Source organism: Uloborus diversus, chromosome 7, assembly GCF_026930045.1.
Source record: "Uloborus diversus isolate 005 chromosome 7, Udiv.v.3.1, whole genome shotgun sequence".
Lineage (NCBI taxonomy): Eukaryota > Metazoa > Arthropoda > Arachnida > Araneae > Uloboridae > Uloborus > Uloborus diversus.
The window spans coordinates 132,293,227-132,314,826 of record NC_072737.1 but is presented as its reverse complement, the minus strand read 5'-3'; the positions used below and the strand labels follow the sequence as shown (position 1 = coordinate 132,314,826).

At 36.6% G+C, this 21,600-nt stretch overlaps 1 protein-coding gene across 1 annotated transcript in view; it reads right to left on the bottom strand.

The window, feature by feature from the left end:
• LOC129226627 (uncharacterized) overlaps positions 1-21,600 on the bottom strand; it is a 351,739-nt gene that overhangs the window by 41,648 nt on the left and 288,491 nt on the right. Inside the window, exons 19-22 of the mRNA XM_054861257.1 lie at positions 19,319-19,444; positions 14,263-14,371; positions 12,990-13,243; positions 5,174-5,319 (exon numbers count right to left, since the gene is read on the bottom strand). Coding sequence (XP_054717232.1) covers positions 5,174-5,319; positions 12,990-13,243; positions 14,263-14,371; positions 19,319-19,444 — 635 coding nt within the window. The remainder of the gene's footprint in view (positions 1-5,173; positions 5,320-12,989; positions 13,244-14,262; positions 14,372-19,318; positions 19,445-21,600) is intronic.

Sequence of the window (21,600 nt, the reverse complement as noted above, 5' to 3'; positions counted from 1 at the left end):
CCAAAAAGACAAAACACGAATAGGAAAAGAGAACATGTTCAGAATCTTTAGTACAGCTAAAAACTAAGGAAAAAGAAAATTAAGGGGCCAACGATCATCATCAAAGAAGGTGTTCGAAATTACGACCCCGTCTGTAATATCGAAATTTAGCAAAAATACCGGGCGGGTCCCGGACTTCCTGGTGGAACATAAACCACGTGTGCGCATGCACCGTCACCTGATTCTTCGGTTTACGTAGCAACATCTGTTGTATGCACCAGACAAATCTTACCAGAATTTTTGCTGCATTAAAAATAATAAACATGTTTTCTCCTCTTAATCGTTCCCTGTCTTACGCTTTGTGTCGTCACTATCGCGTCTAGGTGGACTGTATCTGCCCTGAAAGTATGTAAACGCTGTACTGATACATCCTGTATACTTATTTATGTGTGAAAGCACGAGTAAATACTTGTATATACGAGTATGTTCGTGTACATACTAGAATTTGTGTATGGATACGTGTTAACCCGACTAAACTCGCGTACAAAGGTAAATTTGTATTTAAACGTTTCTATACATATTTATGCATGCATATACGAGAAAATACGTGTACAAACGAGTAAGTGCGATTCCACACGAGAAAAGACGTAAAGATACGTGTTTAATCTGAGTATACTTGTGTACAATGGTAAATTTGTATTTCTACGCGTTTATGCATATTTATGCATTTTTACACGAATAAATACGTGTATATACGAGTGTGTACTTGTACACACGAGAATATGCGTATAGATACGTGTTACCCCAAGTGTACTCGTGTACAGAGGTAAATTAGCTTTTAAACGTGTATATATATATTCATGCGTGCATATAAAAAAAAAACTTGTATTTTCGAGTATGTACGTGTACAGACGAGAATATGCGTGTAGATACTTGTTTAACCCGAGTATACTCGTGTACAGACGTACATTTGTATTTGTAAGTTAAAATACATATTTATGATGCATACACGAGTTAATGCGTGTATATACGAGTAAGTGCGTGTATATACGAGTATGTGCGTGTATACACGTATGTAAACGTGTTAATCCGAGTATATACGTTTACACACTAATTTTGTATTTGCCACGTGTATGTACATCAAAGTACGTGCAAACACAAGTAAATACGTGTATATACGAGTATATAAGTGTAACTTGTTATCCCGAGTATATTGGTGTACAGATGCATATTTTTATGTCGAAGGGTATGTCAATTGGGGGGGGGGGGGGCATTACTGTAGAACCTCGATAATTTGAATTAATTGGAATCCGACCCAATCCGGAATATCGAAAATCCGGAGAATGAAAAAAACAAAACAAAATAAAACATACTCACTGAAAATCACCTTAAAAGGAAACACATAGAATTACAAATAAACAGTAAACATGTCTACTTTGTTATTACAAGGTCTGTAATCTTCTCCTGTGACAGTTCAATTTTTTCCCTATCGAGTAAAACAAATTGATTCAAAAGTTGCATTGCGAAGAAAAGGGAACTCAATCAACGACATAACACGGTTAAATAAATAATTATTATGGAATTTTGACGATCGCTCTTTAAATGTAAAGGGAAATCCGTCAAATCGATCGAGCCGGATTATCCGGTGATTCAGACTAACGGGGTCCGTGGCGCCGACTTCAAATTTGTAAGGTTTGTTTTTGAAAAATTTTCGTGTTTTAATAGGTTTTTTGAAGGTGGGGGAGCCCCCCAGAATATGAGGGACTTTCTTATTTAAGGAGGGGTATTCCCTTACGTAAGTTACTTTGAAACAGAACAAGCATCGGCCATCTGGATAAAAAAATTCAAGCATTTTATCCGAATAAGATCAGAAGTGGTGTGGCCTACAGGGGGGGGGGGGAATTAGTGGGACGGGTGGAGCAGACTTCAAAATTTTAAGGTTTGTTTTTGGAAAAGTTTCGCGTTTTTAACCACCCCCCATAATTTGAGTGGAGTGAATTTTTTTTTGAGAGGGGGGCATCCCCTCATATAAGTAACTGCAATAGGGAATAGGCATCGGCTATCTGGATATGCCAAAAATCAAGCCTTTATTCCAGTACTAGTGGTACCCGCACGGCTTTGCCCGTAATAGAAAATTAAAAGGTCTTTTGGTCCGCCTGTATATTTACAAATAATGTATGATGAATTTTATCGCCAATTGGCTTATGCCCATGTTATGGTTCCACGTTATGGTAATCTCGTTCATCTTATGATAATTTTGTTCCTAAAATCGGAATAGAAAAATAACCACATCGAATTTTCGAAAAATCGCTTCGAGGTGCACACCCCCATGATAAACTAACTTTGCCAAATTTCATGAAAATCGGCCGAACAGTCTAAGCGCTATGCGCGTCACAGAGATTCAGACATCCAGACATCCTCCAGACAGAGAGACTTTCAGCTTTATTATTAGTAAAGATTATGTGAAAAAGAGCTTAAAATTTTAATAAAAAATTAATAAAATCGAATTTTCGAAAAATCGCTTCGAGGTGCACACATCCATGCTTCAAACTAATTGTGTGTCAAATTTCATGAAAATCGGCTGAACGGTCTAGGCGCTATGCGCTTCACAGAGATCCAAACATCCATACAGAGAGACTTTCAGGTTTGTTATTTAAAAAAAAAAAGAAAAGGAGAAAGATAAAGAAGTAAAGAAAAGAAAGATAATTTTCAGAACAAATTCTTTCCCATTTTATTTAATTTCTGTGAAAAATGGGCTTAAAATCTGAATAGAAAAATAACAAAATCGAATTTTCGAAAAATCGCTTCGAGGTGCACACCACTATGCAACAAACTAACTTTGTGCCAAATTTCATGAAAATCGGCTGAACGGTCTAGGTGCTATGCGCGTCACAGAGATCCAGACATCCAGACACATCCTACAGACGTCCAGACATCCTCCGGACAGAGAGAATTTCAGCTTTATTATTAGTAAAGATTATGTGAAAAAGGCCTTAAAATTTTAATAGAAAATTCATAAAATTGAATTTTTGAAAAATCGCTTCGAGGTGCACACCCCCATGCTACAAACTAACTTTGTGCCAAATTTCATGAAAATCGGCCGAACGGTCTAGGCGCTATGCACGTCACAGAGATCCAGACATCCTACAGACATCCTCCCGACAGAGAGACTTTCAGCTTTATTATTAGTAAAGATAAAGAAGATAAAGATAAGGAAGACCAAAAGCAGTACTGTGTACCAAATGGGGGGGGGGGGGGGTAGTGTGGGTCATGTCGCAAACTGCGTCACTTCAAAGGGGTGTTTTTAAATATTATTGATTTTTTAAGGTCTTAAATCGGTAAGGGGGACAGCCCCCCAACCCCCAATGTCCCCCCCGTAACACATTAGGAGCTACTTAATATTCATTGGGGGGGAGAAGAGAAAGGAACCCCTTAATGAATCCAAACGCAATCTGTAGTTTTAACAGTGTAGATATTTTTCAATCTGATTAGATTTAGTATAAATTTTAATCTGACGAAATTTAATCTGATTACTTTAGTTGACTAAATCAATCTGATTAAATTAGTTTGACTAAATTCAATCTGATTAATTTAATCTGAACTAAATCAATCTGAACTAAATTAGTTTTTTTAGTCAACTAACGAGTTAGTTTCAACTAACGTTAATCTTCGTCTGCAATTGAATTAAATTTTTAAAATATTAGTCTGAACTAAATGGGAGTCAGATTACTTTAGTCGATAGAGGATTTAGTTGATTAATGCCCAACACTGATAGTCAAGAAATAATATTTACGATTTAATGAGACGGGTGAGATTTGGTGTTGAGGTGTCAACAAATACATATTTGGTTCCAATTATAGTTAAAATCAGTTTATACGTCACTTCGTCAAAAATCAATTGTTGTAGCGACGCGACGTCGCATTTAAGTCAAGTGAAACTTGTCACAAATGTGTCACGGCGTGACTTCTCTAAGACGTTACGTTTCCCTCTCTTTGTGATTGTGACTATTATGGCTCGTATGGGCGTGCCTGTAATGTGCTATCAGTTAATCTTCGTTCAATGTTCATTCACTTACATTTATCATCAAAGTTTAGCATTAGAACTTACGTTATCACAGTTAAGTACTACAAGAGAATTATTGCATAAACTGCAGAGGAATCTGAACGTCACGTAACACGTTACAAAGTAGTTTATTAAAAAAAAAATAATTTTAAATGCAAATCATTTAGTTGGATATCAATACTATGCGTTTTGGTATGACACACGATTTTTATTTTTATATTTTATGCCCACTGACGTGTTCAGTAGTTTTTAGCTTGTCGTGTTGTCGAATTTTCTTTCCCTTCAGGATCAAAGAACTTTTATAGTGAGCAACATTTTCTAACTCATTCGTTTGAAGACGTTGCTGAGGATTTCAATAATTAATATAGAAGAATTTCTGCACCAAAAAAAAGCAAAAAACCTTTCGATAAATATCTAATTTTTGGAAAACTGGTAATGCTGGTGACCGGAGAGGTTGATTTCCATCTTTACTGGGCAGGCAGGAAATAACGAGGTGAAAAGCTAAAGGTTGAACTCCAAACTCAAAAGGTCTCAGAAAACTCTCAGAAAAGGTCTCAGACGCATTTATCACATGAATTTTCTCACAGAGCGTTGAAAATATTAGAGTTTCACGTCTTATAGTGATGCATCTCATTCAAAAATTGAAAGCTTCTGATTAAATTAAACGATTAAGCTACTGTCAGTGGCTAAGGACATTCATTGACGGAAATGGAAAAGTTGGTTTTGTTTTCTTTTCTTTTTAGATGAATACTGGTTAGTTTATTTCAAAGGCTACGTTAGAATAAAAGATTTTGATCTACATCCACATGTTAATCTTAAAAAAATTTTGAATTCTTGAAAAAAAAAAAAAAAAAAAACCATTTGTAGAAATAATTCACCTTGACCAAGCTATGAGCAAAAAACTACTGAAAACGTTAGTATGCATGGAAAATGGAAATAAAATTGGCGTGACAGTCCGAAAATAGTGGTATTGCCAACAGGCTAAACACTTGTACTTAAAATTTATAACATTGTTAAATAAAATATTTTACAATAGGCTTTTGGATCACCTTGTGCTTAGCCATGCAAACGTTTTAAGTTTACCTTGTGATGTAATCAGAAGCATATGACATGTTGTCATAAGTAATTTTACCTTGTTGTCCGAGCAATCTCCTTTTCCGACAGGTGATCCTATCTTCTGTTGCCTTGGAGATGAAGACCGATATCCCCTAGGTGGCGTTACAGAACCACATCGCTCCGAACTGTGATAAGAGTCCATGTAATTAGAGTTGTGAACCCCTATTTAAAAAGAAATGTGAGTTCAGGAAATATTAGAGATGGATAATTTAGTAAGTACCCAGTATAATCTCAATTTCGTTTATGTAAAAAAAAATAATAATTTAGTTTCTATTTGAATCATTTTATATGCGATTTGTCTTTTAATCCTGGCTCATGTAGGTGCGGATTTAAGTAAAGTAACATAGAAATGGAGCTATGAAACATATTGATACAAATTTTGTACATAAATGCTTTTTTTTTCTTTCATGTGACCAATTAATTGTACCCTTGCTAAATTTGGCATTTATTCCACTAATTTCCATTCAGAATTACAATATTTTAAAAGTTTTACTTGTATACGAGGGGGGACTCAAAAATAACCGGAATTTTGTTCTAAAACATTTATACATTAGTTTATTCACAAAACTTCTTTTGTCTCCTTCAAAGTGTTCACCCTTAGATGCAATACACTTGTTAATTCTTTTTTTCCACAGTTAGAAGCTCCCCTAGAACTCTTTAACTTTGACCATGTCCATTGCCAGTTGCGAAGCAGTTTTTACAGTCTCAACATCATCAAAACGCTTCGCTTTCAGAATTTTTTTCAACCTCGGGAACAGAAAAAAATCACAGGGGGCTTGGTCTGGCGAATAGGGGGGTCGAGAAACGACTGGCCACCCTTGACAGGTCAAGTAGCGGTTAATAGTGAAGGCTGTGTGTACAGGAGCGTTATCATGGTGAGGGAACCATTCTTCTGATTGCCGGCGCGAGCTCCAAATTATTCTTGTTTCTTCTAAAGTTTCGTCAATCGTAAAACGACGACTCTCGTTGATTTTTTGGCGGATTTTTTCAACGTTTTCATCATTTCGAGATGTTGAAGGGCGTTTAGAGCGAGCATATTCTTCAACATTCATGCTACCATGTTTAAAGCGCCCAAACCCCTCGAAAACTTGTGTACGGCTTTTAGCATCGTTCTTGAAAGCTTGTTGAAGCATTTGGTAAGCTATTCCGTTACCGACTTTTCAAGCAGAAAGCATAATTTCAAGCTTACAGTTCGTTCTTTTAAATCTGCCATGATAATTTCGCCGGCGGAAAGCAACAACACCTGAGAAAACTAACCACTTGCACAGCTGGTTTGTGAAGGTCTCTACTTGAGCAATCTAGTTGGAGAACACTCTACTACTTCTAGAATTGGCATCGCACCATTTGTCCGGTGGCATCGCACCATTAGTCCGGTTTCTTTTCGGTCCTCCTTCGTATAGCTTTCCCTGCCATGCACCAGTTTTAATATGGGCTTGGTGAGGAATTTGGGAAGCATTTAAAAGTTTAGCAATACTTTGAATCAAGCAGATAACTTTAGTAATTTGTTGAAATACCGCGATATTTTCCTTCGAGAATATAAATATGCCCCGATCCTTTAAGTCAGCAGTTAGTTGTCAGTTAGCTTTGATTGAGTTGTTTAGCTCTGATGCCCGTATGCTGGTTGATCAGTGGATTTCTCTCAGTGTTTTATTGCATGGAATTAAAGGCGTGTATTACCGATGTGCTTACGGTACTTGAGGAGATTTTACATTAGCTGCTAGATATAACAGCAGCTGTTGACGACTAACTTGCAAATACGGTAAATCAATCTGCTGTGTTTCTGAAAGAACTGAGTCAATACTTCAAGAATGCCTGAAGTGTAGAAGGTCTCGTAACAATACTTTTTCCCCATAGCTCCATCATCACATAATGAAGGCGAATGTCAGTAGTTTCATTTGAAAGTTAGTCGGAACAAAGTTCGTCACCATTTAGGAATGGTTTACGCATTTAAAAACTATTAACACATAATTTTTCATTTTAGTTTTTAAGACTAGTAATTAGATGTAATAATTCAAACGCATTCTTTACTTATTATTTTTTTACTAGTTGTTATCCATGATTACTTGGCGTAATGCAGTAAATACAATAAACTTATATTTTTAGTCTAAAAAATCTATTGGGTGATTTTCTTTACAGGCAAACCGGATATACTGCCTCCAGAGAAAAGCATTTCATAGTTGAAACTTTTTAAATCAAGTTCGTTAAGATATTGGGCTGTATGTTCATAAGTAGATTTTGTTTGGAAATACTTTCATGATTTCACTCCAATGAGGAGAGCTATGGGTACTACAACAATAGGAAAGAATTGAAAAGAGCCCCGGGAGGGAAACAAAGTGATTAAAACATATTTTTGTTTGCCTATTGGCAAAAATGAGAAAGACCTATGGCACGAATCAACAAGAGGCCCCATAATAATAATGGGCCCCATGGCTTTTGTGCATTTTTTTCTACTTTTATATTGCTAATCAATAGAACAAAGGGTTACATGCAACGATTGTGGTATGTTGTTCTTGTTGATACTAATCCTAGATGGAATAACTTAACTACACCATCTCCATAAAACCAAAAATCTCCAAAAAGTACAGAAAAAAATTGGGTTTCTTAAAATCTCACTAACTGTGAAATTTAAGCACTTAAATATATGACTGGGAAAGGCCTGATAGGCCCTGCACCAATGACACCTCGGAAACTGTTTCTCCCCCTGTTGGAAAGCAAGGGATGTGATACGAGTGTGGTGTACGTTCAGCATATAATCGAACGTTTCTCCCAAGGCGCATGAGGTTTTTTTAGCTTAGTTGTAGCGTAATGGATAACTATACCAAAGTTCCTCAGATCAAAACCCACTGCGACCACAAAGCCGACGCATCCAACACAGCCGTCCACATTCACACGTTGCAAACTTTTTCAGACGGATCTAATGCATAAACTTTCAATATTTCGCAAGAGCCCTGGGGCATTTTAGTAGTTTTCTATCTCGTTTATGGTATTGGACTTCCATTAAATAAAGAGACTTAGATATATAAGCACGTTTGGTTTCTGTGTGTATCTTGAAAAAATGAATACATTCAATTTAAATAAAAATTCAATTTTTTCCTTAAATATTGAAAAAACATCTTTTAAATTCGTTAAACTGACTGTAGAAAGCAAAGTGCGCAACAAAATAGACTAATATCTTTACCTCAAAGCCAGAACAAAGTAAGTCACTTTATGATAAATTTACAGAAGGGACGAAAATCTTTTTTCTGACGCAAGCAAAGGATGAGAAGCGCGCTCTTTTACAACTGTTAAAAAATTGAGAAAGACCTGTTTAAACAATTACGTTCCCATGGTTCGATGCGGAATAGACTGCTACATACAATGCACTAATAAACGGAAAATCGCATAAAAAGTTGATCTTACTGCATGGTGCATGATGTAAGCAAACTGACTCGTCAAGCCGCAAAACGTCTGAATAGGGTTTCCAATCTCGCGCCAAATTCAGTCCCGCGGGATTTCGGGATCGTAAAATGCCAATCCCGCGGGATTGACTTCATTCTTTAAAAAATTAAATTTTTATGACAGAGAAAAAGTTGTGCTTTTTAGGATGGAGTGCTTTTATTATTTGAATTAGTAGTTTTCTTGAATTCCGTACAACAATTGTAAAGCACTATAAAGTCTGATCCTAATTAGCAACTATGGTTTGGTAAGCAAAAGTGTGCCGCTCGTATGGGATGGTAAAGAATTTTTACTCCATAAATAATGCGCTTGATGAAAACACGTGCTGTGGCTCCACTGCAATTGGATTGGCTAAAGTTAAGAAATTGTGGACAGTTAGAAAAAGATCCGCATTAACTTCATCACCTTCTGAAATAAATTTTTCTTTCCTGGGTTTTTGCTCAAGAACTGCAAATTTCGGACAAAAACAATCTCTGTTGGATATGTGTATTTCTGTATCCAATTTAACTTGCATTGACAATACCTTTGTTGCTTCATTAACGTTGTTCACCGTATCAGTAAATTTGATTCATTACAGCAAGGGGTGAATACTGCTTGATTTCACCATTTCACCAAGTTGCAGTCTCAGTAAAAGTGTTTGGCTAACTTCGCCAATTTTACCTCTCACTTTTAAGAGGAATTCAAAAACATGAGCAGATTCAGGGGTGTGCACGGGGGGGGGGGGACACCTGTTGGCCTGGAACCAAGGGCCCGAAGGGGTCTCAATATTTTTAAAATGATGGGTGAACTATTGGAATAAACAATATGAAGGGGGTCCCGTAAAAATTTTTTGTGACGGGCTCCAAAATTTCTGTGCACGCCCCTGAGCAGCTTAACTTACTGCACTGTCATGAGAGTAATCTTGTGTTTCATGCAAGTTTCTGTCACTCCTTTTGAAAACGTGTCGAATACATAAATAATGTCAGATTTTTCATTGATTTCTTCTTTGGAGTGCACTTTTTGTAACTTTTAGGTTTTGAGTGCATTACTGATGCTTACAGAAGTGCTCTAACATTGCATTCAGGCTACTTAGCGGGTTTTAGAATATGGAATACACTTTCTCTATGTCTTAAGCGTAAATTACTGGATTTTAAATTTTAGTGATTTTTTTTTTAATGTTTATAAGTTTTACGCATTTTGTCAATTGATGATGTATGAAAACTGAAACTTCGAATGCGAATACCAATTCATTCTCAGCAAAATATATTCTATTTTTATTTTGTTCTGAAATGGTAAATACATTGTTGGTCGTATGACACACACAGTTCTAGTAGCTCTTCTTACAGATATACGAGGAAGAAGATTCAAACTTCAGATGATGCTTGTGAAAAAAATCGTTTTTTGAGCGGCAAAAGCAGGAAAACACTTGATTAAATTTTTTTTTTTTTGCGGGCTTGGGAATCCCACGGGATTGTGAACGAATTCTATGGGACCAATACCACTAAAAACCCTGCGGTATCCCTCGGGATCGGGATTTTGGGATTGGAAACTCTACGTCTGACGTACTCAACAAACGTAAGACTTGCCACCAACGTTCTTAAAAAAGCTGAACTACACCCTCCTTCAAAACTATGTGTCCCAATACTTGTCACAATATACAGTACAATAGTGGCATGCTCAGGATTGCTATTATTCAACAAGAAGTTCTGTCTAGAACTAGGCGAGCCTACTTTCCCGTATACCCATACTACACTGGTGTCCAAAAGTTAAGCATAATTCATAAAATGCGAGAAAAGTCTGTAAATTTTCATAAAATTACATAAAGTTACTTATGGAGATTCATTGGTTGAAGAAGAAACAATATGTTTATGCAAAATAGTACAGTCGATGGTGTCATGCGTGAATTAGGTGCACGTTTCGGAATGTGGATAAAACAGCTCGCACGCTTTAGAGAGTTCACGCGCGTTTCATGCAATTGCTGTACCAAGAAACATTGCATCTGGTGAAACAGAACTAATAACGGAACCAAGACGCCAATTGGACATGTTTGCGAAAGGAAGAATCGTTGGAATGCTAGAATCTGGACGATCACAAACTGAAGTGTCTCGTATTCTTAATGTGCCTCAGTTTGTAATCTTGAGACTGTGGCAGAGGTTTTCAAATACGGGAGATGTTACCCGCCGACCAGCACCAGATCGACCAAGAGTCACAACCGCAAGCCAAGATAGTTTTCTGGCAATTTCTGCACGACGTCATAGGGACAGCTGTGCCAGAGAACTGGGTTCGGCGCTCAGTGCTGTCACAGGAATAAAAATTTCGAGGCAAACTGTTTACAGGAGACTCAATCATGTCGGTCTGTATGCCAGAAGACCAGCAGTTTGCATTCCTCTCACATCAGCGCATAAACGCGCTCGTTTAAACTGGAGCTTGCAACATCGGCATTGGAGTCTGGAACAGTGGGCTAATGTGATGCTCAGTGATGAGTCCCACTTTACTCTACAGAGTGATTCTCATCAGGTAACAATCTGGAGAGAAAAGGGGACTTGTTTCCAACCGCAAAACATAAGAGAAAGACATCACTTTGCGTCAGCAGGAGTAATGGTGTGGGCGGGCATTATGTTGGATGGCTGCACCGACCTCCATATTTTTGAAACAGGCTCAGTCACTGGTCAAAGATACAGAGACGAGGTTCTTGAGCCTTATGTTCGCTTGTTTTGAGTTGCTGTTGGTCCTCAGTTCATATTCATGGACGATAACGCGCCATGTCGCCGAACAGCTGTGGTCGATGACTTCCTCGAATCAGAAAATATCCAGCGAATGACGTGGCCTGCGAGGTCCTCTGATCTGAACCCTATCGAGCATGTCTGGGATATGCTTGAGAGACAACTTGCAGCCCGTTCGCCCCCGCCGAGCTCCGCTCCGGAGCTAAAAAGAGCTCTCCAGTATGCTTGGAACTGTTCTGTCACCACCTCATAGAAAGTATGAGTAATCGTTGTGCAGCGTGCCTGGCAGTCAGAGGTGGCCATACACACTATTGAACTTCAGCATCATCTTTCAAAGAAAAATTTTTTGTGCAAAGAGTAAACTCCTCATATGCCTAATTTTCATTTTAACTTTTTTTTTGGGATGATAAAAGTAAATATTACCGTTTTTTTTTTTTTTTTTTTGAGTAGTTTCCTTATTTTGTAACCGTGTTGCACTCGCATATCACGTTTCCCCTTATTTCGATGTATATTTCTCACATTACTCACATAAATAACAATTATGCTTAACTTTTGGACACCAGTGTACTTTCTAGTACCTGATCAATAATTTTTTAAATGAATCAATGCACTTACCAAAATAAATAAAAACAATAAAATGTCAACTTAAAGAAATAATTTTCATTATCAAAAAAAAAAAAAAAAAAAAAAATCGTCTGCGCATATCTTTATGTAGAAACATAAATGACTTCGAGTTTATTCGCCGAAAACTGAATACCTAAATTAAAACTTTAGCGTAAAAATAAAAACAAGTCAAATCAACAATAATTATTTCACAGTCAAAACCATAGCTGCAGAGTCGGAGTTGGAGTCAATCTCATTTTGGAGTAAAGGAGTCGGAGTCGAATATCTAAGAATCGGAGTCAGTCATTTGTCCTCCGTGTATAAATTTTTGCCAAAGCTACGAAGTCCGAGTCGAAGTCGGGGAGTCGGAGTCCGATTAATTGTCGGCATAGGAGTCAGAGTCGGAGTCAAGTGCCCCTAAATTCTCGGAGTCGAAGTCTGTAGTTTGGCGTCAAGAGCTATTCCAACAAAATTTGTTTGAAAAAAATCCGCCTTCAAGTACGGAATCTACATTGACTTTTAGTTTCCCCGTAGGCGCTAATGTTAAGGGATTTGAACTGTTTAAAATTGAACGGAAAATTGTTCAAATCAAAAAGATATAAGTTTTTCATCAAAAGCTTTTTCCTACAAAGTTTGTTTGAAGCAAATTCGCCTCACAGTTCGGAATTGCCTTGAATTTCCCCGTAGGCGCTAATGTTAAGTTTTTTTGAACTGTTCAAAATTGAACAAAAAATAGTTCAAATCAAAAAGTGAAATATATGAATGAGGTGTCCTCGCCGAGATCTTTCGAACAAAAAAAGTTTGTTCGAATCGGACTATTCATTCAAAAGTTATTAGGGGGGGGGGGGACAGACAGACCGACAGACATTTTTCCCCATCTCAATACCCTACTTTCCAATTTTTAATTTTTCAGTATTTATTTAATTATTTTATTTATTTTTGACTTTTTTTTTTTTTTTTTTTGCGATATTTTTAAGATGCATTAAGCCTTTTTTCATGCTTTTTTCTTCTTTTGCTGACTTTTGCAGGGAAAGTAGGCTAAAAAGCCAACTTCCAGACAACATTCGTCAGTTAAAGAAACTCAACTTTCACCTTCGTCTGTTGGTGATCTGAGGAAATCTGAGGTGTCGTAGTTCCTGTTGTATCCGTCAACGTCGCCCCTCGACGTTCTGTAGCTCCCGGACTGATGGTAGGAGGTCGAGTTGTTGGATCGCGAGTGCTGTTGCTGATGATCGTGGTGAGCATTGTTCCGCGACAGCCGAGACTGGTGCTGATTCTGCTGCTGATGATGGTCACGATGATGATGCTGATGCGAGGATGATCGAGAACTCAACATGTTGAAGTCGCTGAAAATGAGAAACAGATAAGCTAATATGTAATTGCACATTTCTAAACAAATTATTAAGGAATTAAAAAAAAAAAAAAAAAAACTGCTACAAATAATTTTTTTAAGTAGACACAAAGAAGTTTTTTTTTTTTGAAATAGCCTTTTAAATCTGAACATAGTTTCTCTGACAGATCAATATTGCTTAAGGCAACAAAAGACTACGTCTTTCAATGTTGTGTAAAATCCTTAACTATCTGTGTATAACCTTTTCGAAACGCATCTTCCTTTTTGAATAAAATCATCGCAACTTTGATTTTTTGATTAATATCAAGAATGTTTTAGCAGTTTTATGAATTTAATTATAGTGCATGAGGTATTTATAAGACAAAAACTGTTTGTAATAAATGAATTTAATGTAAACGATTGTTTATTTGACGTCAAAAATTTTGAAAAAATATTTGAATTTTAAGACTTTGAATTCAAATTAAGTTTTCGCAATCACGAATTGCGATTGGATCCTAATCGTTGGGTTTCTTGTTTCTACTAAGGGTTTTTATCGCAATGATAATTTGATTTCAAGACGTTAAAATTCAAATGGATGCAAAGGACTGGATTTTATGTGCTAGATGCTGAGTGTTGTGTGCTGGATACCGTTTTTCGCGTAAATAGGGTTGTGTAAAGTCGAGTTATATGTGATCCGATTTCGAAGGGCATGGACGTCTGCATTATAAGCATAGAAAAATAAAATCAAAGGAAATGACATTATTCAATATTCAAGTGAAAACAATAAGCAATTCGTGATTGCTAAAAAAGGGAAGGAAAGAAAAAAAAAATGCGGAAGAAAATTTTGTTAATGCTTTCACTCATATTTTTTAAAAATAATTTTCAGAAAAAGCTAAGAATGTATAAACGGGAAAAGTATGCTATTCATAGATAATTTTTAAAATGGTTCAAAAAGTGTAAGCGGTAAAAGAAAAAATAGAGAAGAGATAGTGATTAAATCAATTCATAGTAAGTGGCTCAATGAAATTTCTTTACCTGCGAATTACTATTTCGACTTCATCGCTCGAAGATGCGATAATCCGCTGTACATCTTCGTAAGTCTTCCCCGTCAAAGGAACGCCGTTCCATTCCAATACTTGATCTCCTAAATGATTTGAGAGGCAAAGATTCGATTATGCACATACCTACATAATACACAGACACACACACAAAAGGATTTCGAAGCAATATAGTAAAAAAAAAAAAAAAAAACCCATAGACGATTGCAACAAAAACGAACACTTCAAGGAATTCAGAAACAATTCAAGTTTTACATTCAATGCATTGACATCCCGGTTATGACATTCAGTCTGGAGTAGCCAATAACCGAGTTGGAGACAGATGTTCTTTTATTGGAAGCCCTGATTACCAAAGAACTGGTAGTTGAAAGTGATTTAGCACACCAGCAAATGTCCCCAATGCAATGATGAAGTTAAGCTCGTAAAATGAAGGTAAAGGCTTAGGTAATCAGAATTAAGTTACAGCCCGTAAACCAGGGCTAGAGCAAAACTACCTGCAAGATACCATTGGCCGTGGTGACTTGATCGGTAAGGCCGCGGACTCGTAACCAAAATGTCCCAGTTCAATGTCAGCCGGTCGAAGATCCTCTGTGTTCGTTAATGGTGACTGGGGCACGCTAAATGTGCCATGACCCAAAGTTCTCCAAGTCAATCTATACCTCTACGGGCGCTGGACCAGGGAGTGCTCTGCTTCTCGTCTAGACCAACAAAATAGAGCTGGCTTCAGAGCCCCATCCAAACGGTAAAACAACAAACAGTAGTAGGTGCGGGGACTCTCGAGTGTGGTGATGATTCAATGATCAACAGCCCGGTTATGACATCCAGATGCAGTTTCATCCTAGTTATGAACTAATCAGTCTGGAATGGTCAATAACTTAGCTGGAGGTAGATCCTCTTTCATTGAAGCCTTAGATTACCAAGAAATTGGTAGATGAAATTAATTTGTGTGCAACTGTGCAACTCAAGTTTTATTTCCATGTGTTACAAGCTCTATAAATTGCACTTGCCATAATTTTTGTCATAGACTGGAAGGTTAGACTTCTCTGCCTGCAGACTTTAGCTGAGCTAATGCCTGATGGATCCAGAATCTTCCAAGATTGCCTACATTGCCTAGGGAAACAACTTGACCCGGGGCACATTTTCAGTTGTCCGTCCATCGTAGCGGCCCTCTTCAAAATTGATCTGAACTGCACAAAGCGAACGCTCTACGCAGACAAGGCCGTAAAAGTTGCCAAAGTCGTTCTTGAAGCTTTCGGCTCAATTTGACTTTTCTTTTTTTTTGTTTTATTGTATTTAATTTTGTACTTGCCATACGACAACAACAACAACAACAAGTGCTCTATGTGCGAAACCTTGGTCATAGGGCAAATTTGAATTCGATAGTCCATTTCTTGCGACATTCTACCCAATGTGGTACTATCAACGTTCTTGACAACACGTGTTGTAATTGTGTACTATTTCCTGCAGCGGAGTGTAAAAGACAAAAGTTTTCGTGCTCCTTTTCCGCGTATTTTAGCAGAACTGCATGAACGGGTAACGCGTGCGAACAATAACGTTGATAACAAGATGTTGAGTAGGGTGTGGCAGGAGCTGTACTTGTCGCATTGATGTATGCCGTGTTACCAAGGGAGACAACATGTTCTACAGTTGACCGCAGTATATTTTGGGAAATGATACGAACATTCCGTGATATGCTGTATGTAATATCAGGTAAAGTTCTGCAATCACCACGATTTTCAAGATGTTTTAAATGTTTTCAAAGCTAAAAGTCACATGGATCAAGGTTTGATGTTCGGGAAATAATGTATTTCATTAAAAACGTTCCCTGGCGGTGGTCTTTTGAAATTCGTTAAAAAAAAATAATATCCGTTCAAAATGCTGTACAGAGTAAATGCTGTAAAAGACGAAGTTTTCGTGCTTCTTTTCCGCGTAGTTTAGCAGAAGTGCATGAATGGATAACGCCTGCCAACAAAAACGTTGGTAATACCGTGTGACCAAGGGTTCGCAAATAGAACATGTTATGTAAAATATTTAAATATAACTTGATTGTTTTTGTATTCTTCTAAATGTTCTTTTTTTTTTCGGGTGCACGTAATTACCCGGCCCAATTTAAAGTTGTCCAGCAGCGAAACCATTACTCAGAAATAAACGAAATTTCGTGGGCAACATAATGAAGGGATGATAATTAGTTTAAGCATAAAAAGAACCAAAAACAAAAAAAGAGTAGTCCAAAATTTCATCACCAGAGGGCGTATTTTTATGAGTTACACACTAATCATTCCTTTACGACGGTTTTAAATCAATTCATGTTCACTATGACAGCTATCATTTTCGTCTACCTTCTGGAATCGTGAGACAGCATGTTTTACAGTTGACCGCAGTATAGTCTAAGAAATGATTCGAACATTTCGTGATGTGCGGTATGTAAGATCTGGTAAATTTCTACAATTACCATGATTTACGAGATGTTTCAAATATCTCCAAAGCTAAAAGTCACATGGATCAAGGTTTGATGTTCGGGAAGTAATGTAGGGGAAACCCGGCTAAAGTGGATACCCCGGGCAAAGCGAATTTTGCCTGTAACTTCCAAATAATTAGTTGGCTGGCGGTCGCGTTGTCATAGCAACGGTCGTCTGTTGCTGCTCCGTGTGCGGCAAACATGTCGGGACGATTTCGCCTCACACGTTGCCAGTGAGCGAACAAAGTATGTTTTGAGGAAAACAAAATTAGTTTACAGAGGTTAGTGTTTCATTTATAACTTTAATACTATTTGTAACACGTTCTTTGTTATGAGTAAGATTTGATGTACGATTATGTAGCTTTCAACTATCCGTAGACAACGAGTTTAGATGCTCTGTTTTTTTAGCAAATTTTAGTAATCTTAAAAATGTACCTGAAGGGCAAAGCGGATTGGGCAAAGTGAATACCATATTCACTTTGCCCGGTCATGACAAGTCACTTCATCCGCACCTGGAAATCCTTCAATATTAAGATCTCAAGACAATACTACCATTGAAGACCGCCCTTATACTCCCATGGGATCTGAAACAACAGAATAAGTCCAAGGCAATGATGTTCCCGCCGCTTCACCCAATCCTGGATGTTCTACGAACTACTACAGTCCTTTAGTTTTACTACCTATTCCTTAGCCTATTAAACCAATAACAACACCTAAGCAAAACTACAGTGATCTACCCTCCAGACAAGTACTCCAGTAAAGGACAATCATAGACAAAATTTGAAAAATTCAAAAAAGACTGTCATGAGAAACTAGATGATGTTTCGACTAAAGCTTCTCAGAAGACTATTAAAAAGACCAAGTACCAAAAAGACTAATCAAAAATCTATGCTACAAAACATAGGACTGCATAAGAGAATGATAAGAAGAAGGAAGTAAAGAAATTTGATGATGTAAGGTGCATTTTCTGTTATGAAATGTTCATTAAAGAAGATGATCAGCCAATGGAACACAGGATACAATATCGTATTTGTACTCAGTGGTGTCATAAAGAGTGTTCAGCATTCAAAAATGGTAATGATTTTGTTTGTGATAACTGCAATGATTAGTATTGTAGCAGAAAAATGTTTTTTTTTTTTTAATATGCTCCTAAATTTTGGATGTTTACCTTTTTTTTTTAAATTTCTTTGCTTGTTACAATAATTACTACAATAATTAGTATTGTAGAAAAATACTTTTTTATATGAGCCTTTAATTTTCAATGATTATTTTATTCTTAAGTTCATTTTCTTTGTTTGTAATAACAACAATATTTAGCACTGCAGCAAAAAAATGTTTTTAAATATGTTCCTTTTATTTTCGACGTTTATTTTATTTTTAAGTTTAATTTCTTTGTTTGCAATAACTACAATAATTAGCATTATAGCAAAAAATGTTTTTTGCATATGTTCCTTTAATTTTCGATGGTTATTTTATTTTTAATGTTTAGTTTCATGACAAATAATGTTACTGTTCGCTTTGCCCTTGTAACGAGTCCACTTTACCCGGGGTGTTGGGCAAAGTGGATATTCATGCCATTGTTGAAAACTGGTCTTATATCTAATAGTGTAATTAATATTAAGGACAACTGTTATTGCATTACGAAAGTTCATTAAATGATGACTAATTATAAATTTTTGTTTCAATTTCTTAAGTTATAACTAAACGACAATAATCAAGAAAACCTTAAGCTATTCACGTTGCCCGGGTTTCCCCTATTTCATTAAAAACGTCCTCTGGTGGCAACATTTTTAATTATTTTTTTTATTCATTAAAAAAAAATATCCTATTCTTTCAAAATGTTAAACACAAAATTTTTTAAACTTCTGAGCAATTGTTTCGCCCCTAGACAGCTTTAAAACAGGGTCATTTAATTATGGACGCTACATATGGTGTCTGAGAAAGATTTTGACCGCTCTAAACTTGAATAACATAAAGTACTAAGAGTTGAAATGTAGTTTGCAGCAAGGAAAACTATAAAAGTTTTTCTATCATTGATTTTCTGAAAAAGAGAGCGCTAATTGCTAACCAATTGATTTAAGAAAATAAAATTGTGACTGCACATGAGAAAACGCAATGTTGGTCGAGATTAGCGGAAATAAAATCGACCAATAACCGAGCATAGAAATTGCCAACATAGATGAAGAAAGTGTGACAAAATAGCTGGATCTCACTGGCATATTCGGTGGAAATTTCTTTACAAGGTTACATGTGATTTTTTTTTTTTTTTTTTTTTGCTTACCATAGTTAAAACTAGACGCTTTCACCAGTGAAGTGGCCATTTTCTTTTCTGAGCTGCATTGACTAGCAACTAGTGCCTTTTTCTTCAGGCAATTAATACCAGAAAATAATTTTAGAGTTTTTTTATTCTTTTTCAGCGCAATGTATTTGATTTTACTTGTCCGTGTTTTGTTACCGATGTTGTACAGATTTTTCTCGGACAACCTTATAAAAAAAACAAAAAATACAAACATAGCTGTTCGTACGGGTATTAGTGCAGAAAAAGAATAAAAAAAATTTACAAAATAATGTTTACCTTCCCTGACTTCTCCGAGCGTCTCGACGACTCCGCCCGGATAGATCCGGGCGACATACGCTCCGATCATTCCGTTGCTCCCTGGGATTTCCTTGCCTCCGACTACTTTCATTCCCAGACCATTTCCTGTGGGGCAAGAAAAAGAAAAAGTGAATAATGCGTCGAAAAAGTGAAATGGTTCGTGCGGCGATGGACTTTGAAACCTTTTTAATGATATCCGGCATATGGATGTCGTTAATGCAGCCTTTGATCGAACAGAAAACCTGTTTCGACATTTGTCTTAGTTTTGATATGTGTCCTTGTGCCATAAATGGCAGTGCCAAAAGACGTGATGTGTTGCGAATATAACTAAGATGGCCAGTTACAAAATGTTTTGTTAGTTTTAATTATACTTGCTGTGTTGTTAATTGATGGACAAGCTTCTTAACAGTTGACAAAAACAAAAATGTTTAATAGTAATGATGAAGTTAATTGTTAATAAAGTTAATGAATTAATTTCGAGGTGAACCTAGGCAAGCACAGATTAGTGGTTTTTGGGCTTTTCAAACTTTATAAGTGATCTATGTTTTCGAAATTTTCTTCAGTTTAAGTCATTAGTTTAAATGATTTTTTCACCATGTACTTGTTCTGTTTTACCCAGAGTAGAATAGTTACAGTTTGATCACGAATTGTATGGAATTGGCAAACGTTCAGTTAAGACGAGTCTATCTGAATGAGGGGATAAAGTAAAAATTGGGTGCCAGCGTTCCGCTCATTAGAATAAATATGCTTAATTTAGAGGCTAACATACATCTGTAAACCGCTGACATTTCTATAAACTAATAGATTCTACCATTTCCGCCTGTATACTGGATGTTTGCCTTTCCATAGAATCCATGGTCGGACATTTATGTGTTTTCACTTTGCTAATTGAATAAATATTAGTTTCGTGCATAACCAAGATACTTCTGTTGTAGAATGATGGGACATCGAGGGTTTCTAGTAATCAAATGAAAAATTACTGTCCGCCTCTGGCAAGTTGAGTTCCACTGGCCGACCGATGAAAAGATTCCATTTGTTGAAATTGGGGTGAAGAAAATCGGCTGAAGGTCGAATGGCTTAAAGGTAGCCCAACCCTGCGCCTAACAATTCCTCGTCTTACTGATTGCTCTCCCTTGAAAGAAATGAACTTTCTCAAGGCCGTAGCTCAACTTTTCAGAGGCGGATAGTATAGAATAATGATTTAAAATAATTTTATTATCAAATAATGGGTTTCCGAGGCATTTTTTCGGATGTTTTTTTAATTCGACGATCGTATTTTCAGTTAATATTTTTATTGAATAACAGTGGTATGATTAGTTTTAGACAGCGTATGATCAGAATAGAGCGTGATCTTTCATCAGTTTGGAAATTCTATTTATCATCGTGATTCATAACCCATTCAACATTATTTGGGTCAAGAAATTTTCGCTAAAATCTAAAAACCATTAGGGACGAGTTTCCTTCGATAACCAACCGTTCGAGTGGGAAATCATTCGAAAAAGTCAATCCACAAATGATCATTTGATCGAGTTATTCGAGATAAAGCTCTATCAAAATATGAAATCGTTCGGAGGAATCATTCGATTACCAAGGAGTAGATTATAGATTTATTGAAAGACTAAGTATAACGTGATATGCAATAACATTGTAAAAACGATTCAGAAACGTTCCTGGAAAATAATGGGCAGTTGATGTGCCCAATTTCTGCCAGTAACATTTCTTGAGAAAACCAGGAATGTTGTCCACTAAAATTCAGTAACCTTCCTGAAATTATCATAGAAGCCTCCTTAAAAATTCAGAAAGCTTGCGTTTACAGCGTCTCTGTTTTTTTAAAGTAAACTTAGGTAGTTATAATTAAGTAGCTTGGCACCTTCTCGATTTATCAAGAAAGTTCCAAAATCAGCGTTGGCGACATGGCGAAAACTGAGACAGAATTTTGCTCTCCTGCAATTTTTGCATAGCTATGTGATCCATTGACTTATTTTCACCCTTAGGCAGCTTAATCAGCGTGGAGGGACCGTAATCAGCCCGAAGCCGATGCGCTTTATAAATACGCTCCGTTAATCTTTAAACTCGGAGTTAAAACTATTTTTCACAACAATGAAAAGTCTGCATTTGTGCGACTTGTAGCAATTCAGGAAACTTTTTGACAATGATAATTGATTTTTCCAGGAAATGGATAAAAGACATTAAAATCCCGAAACGTTACACGGAAATACTCAGTAACGTTTCAGAATTTTTTTACAGTGAAGTAAGTTCTT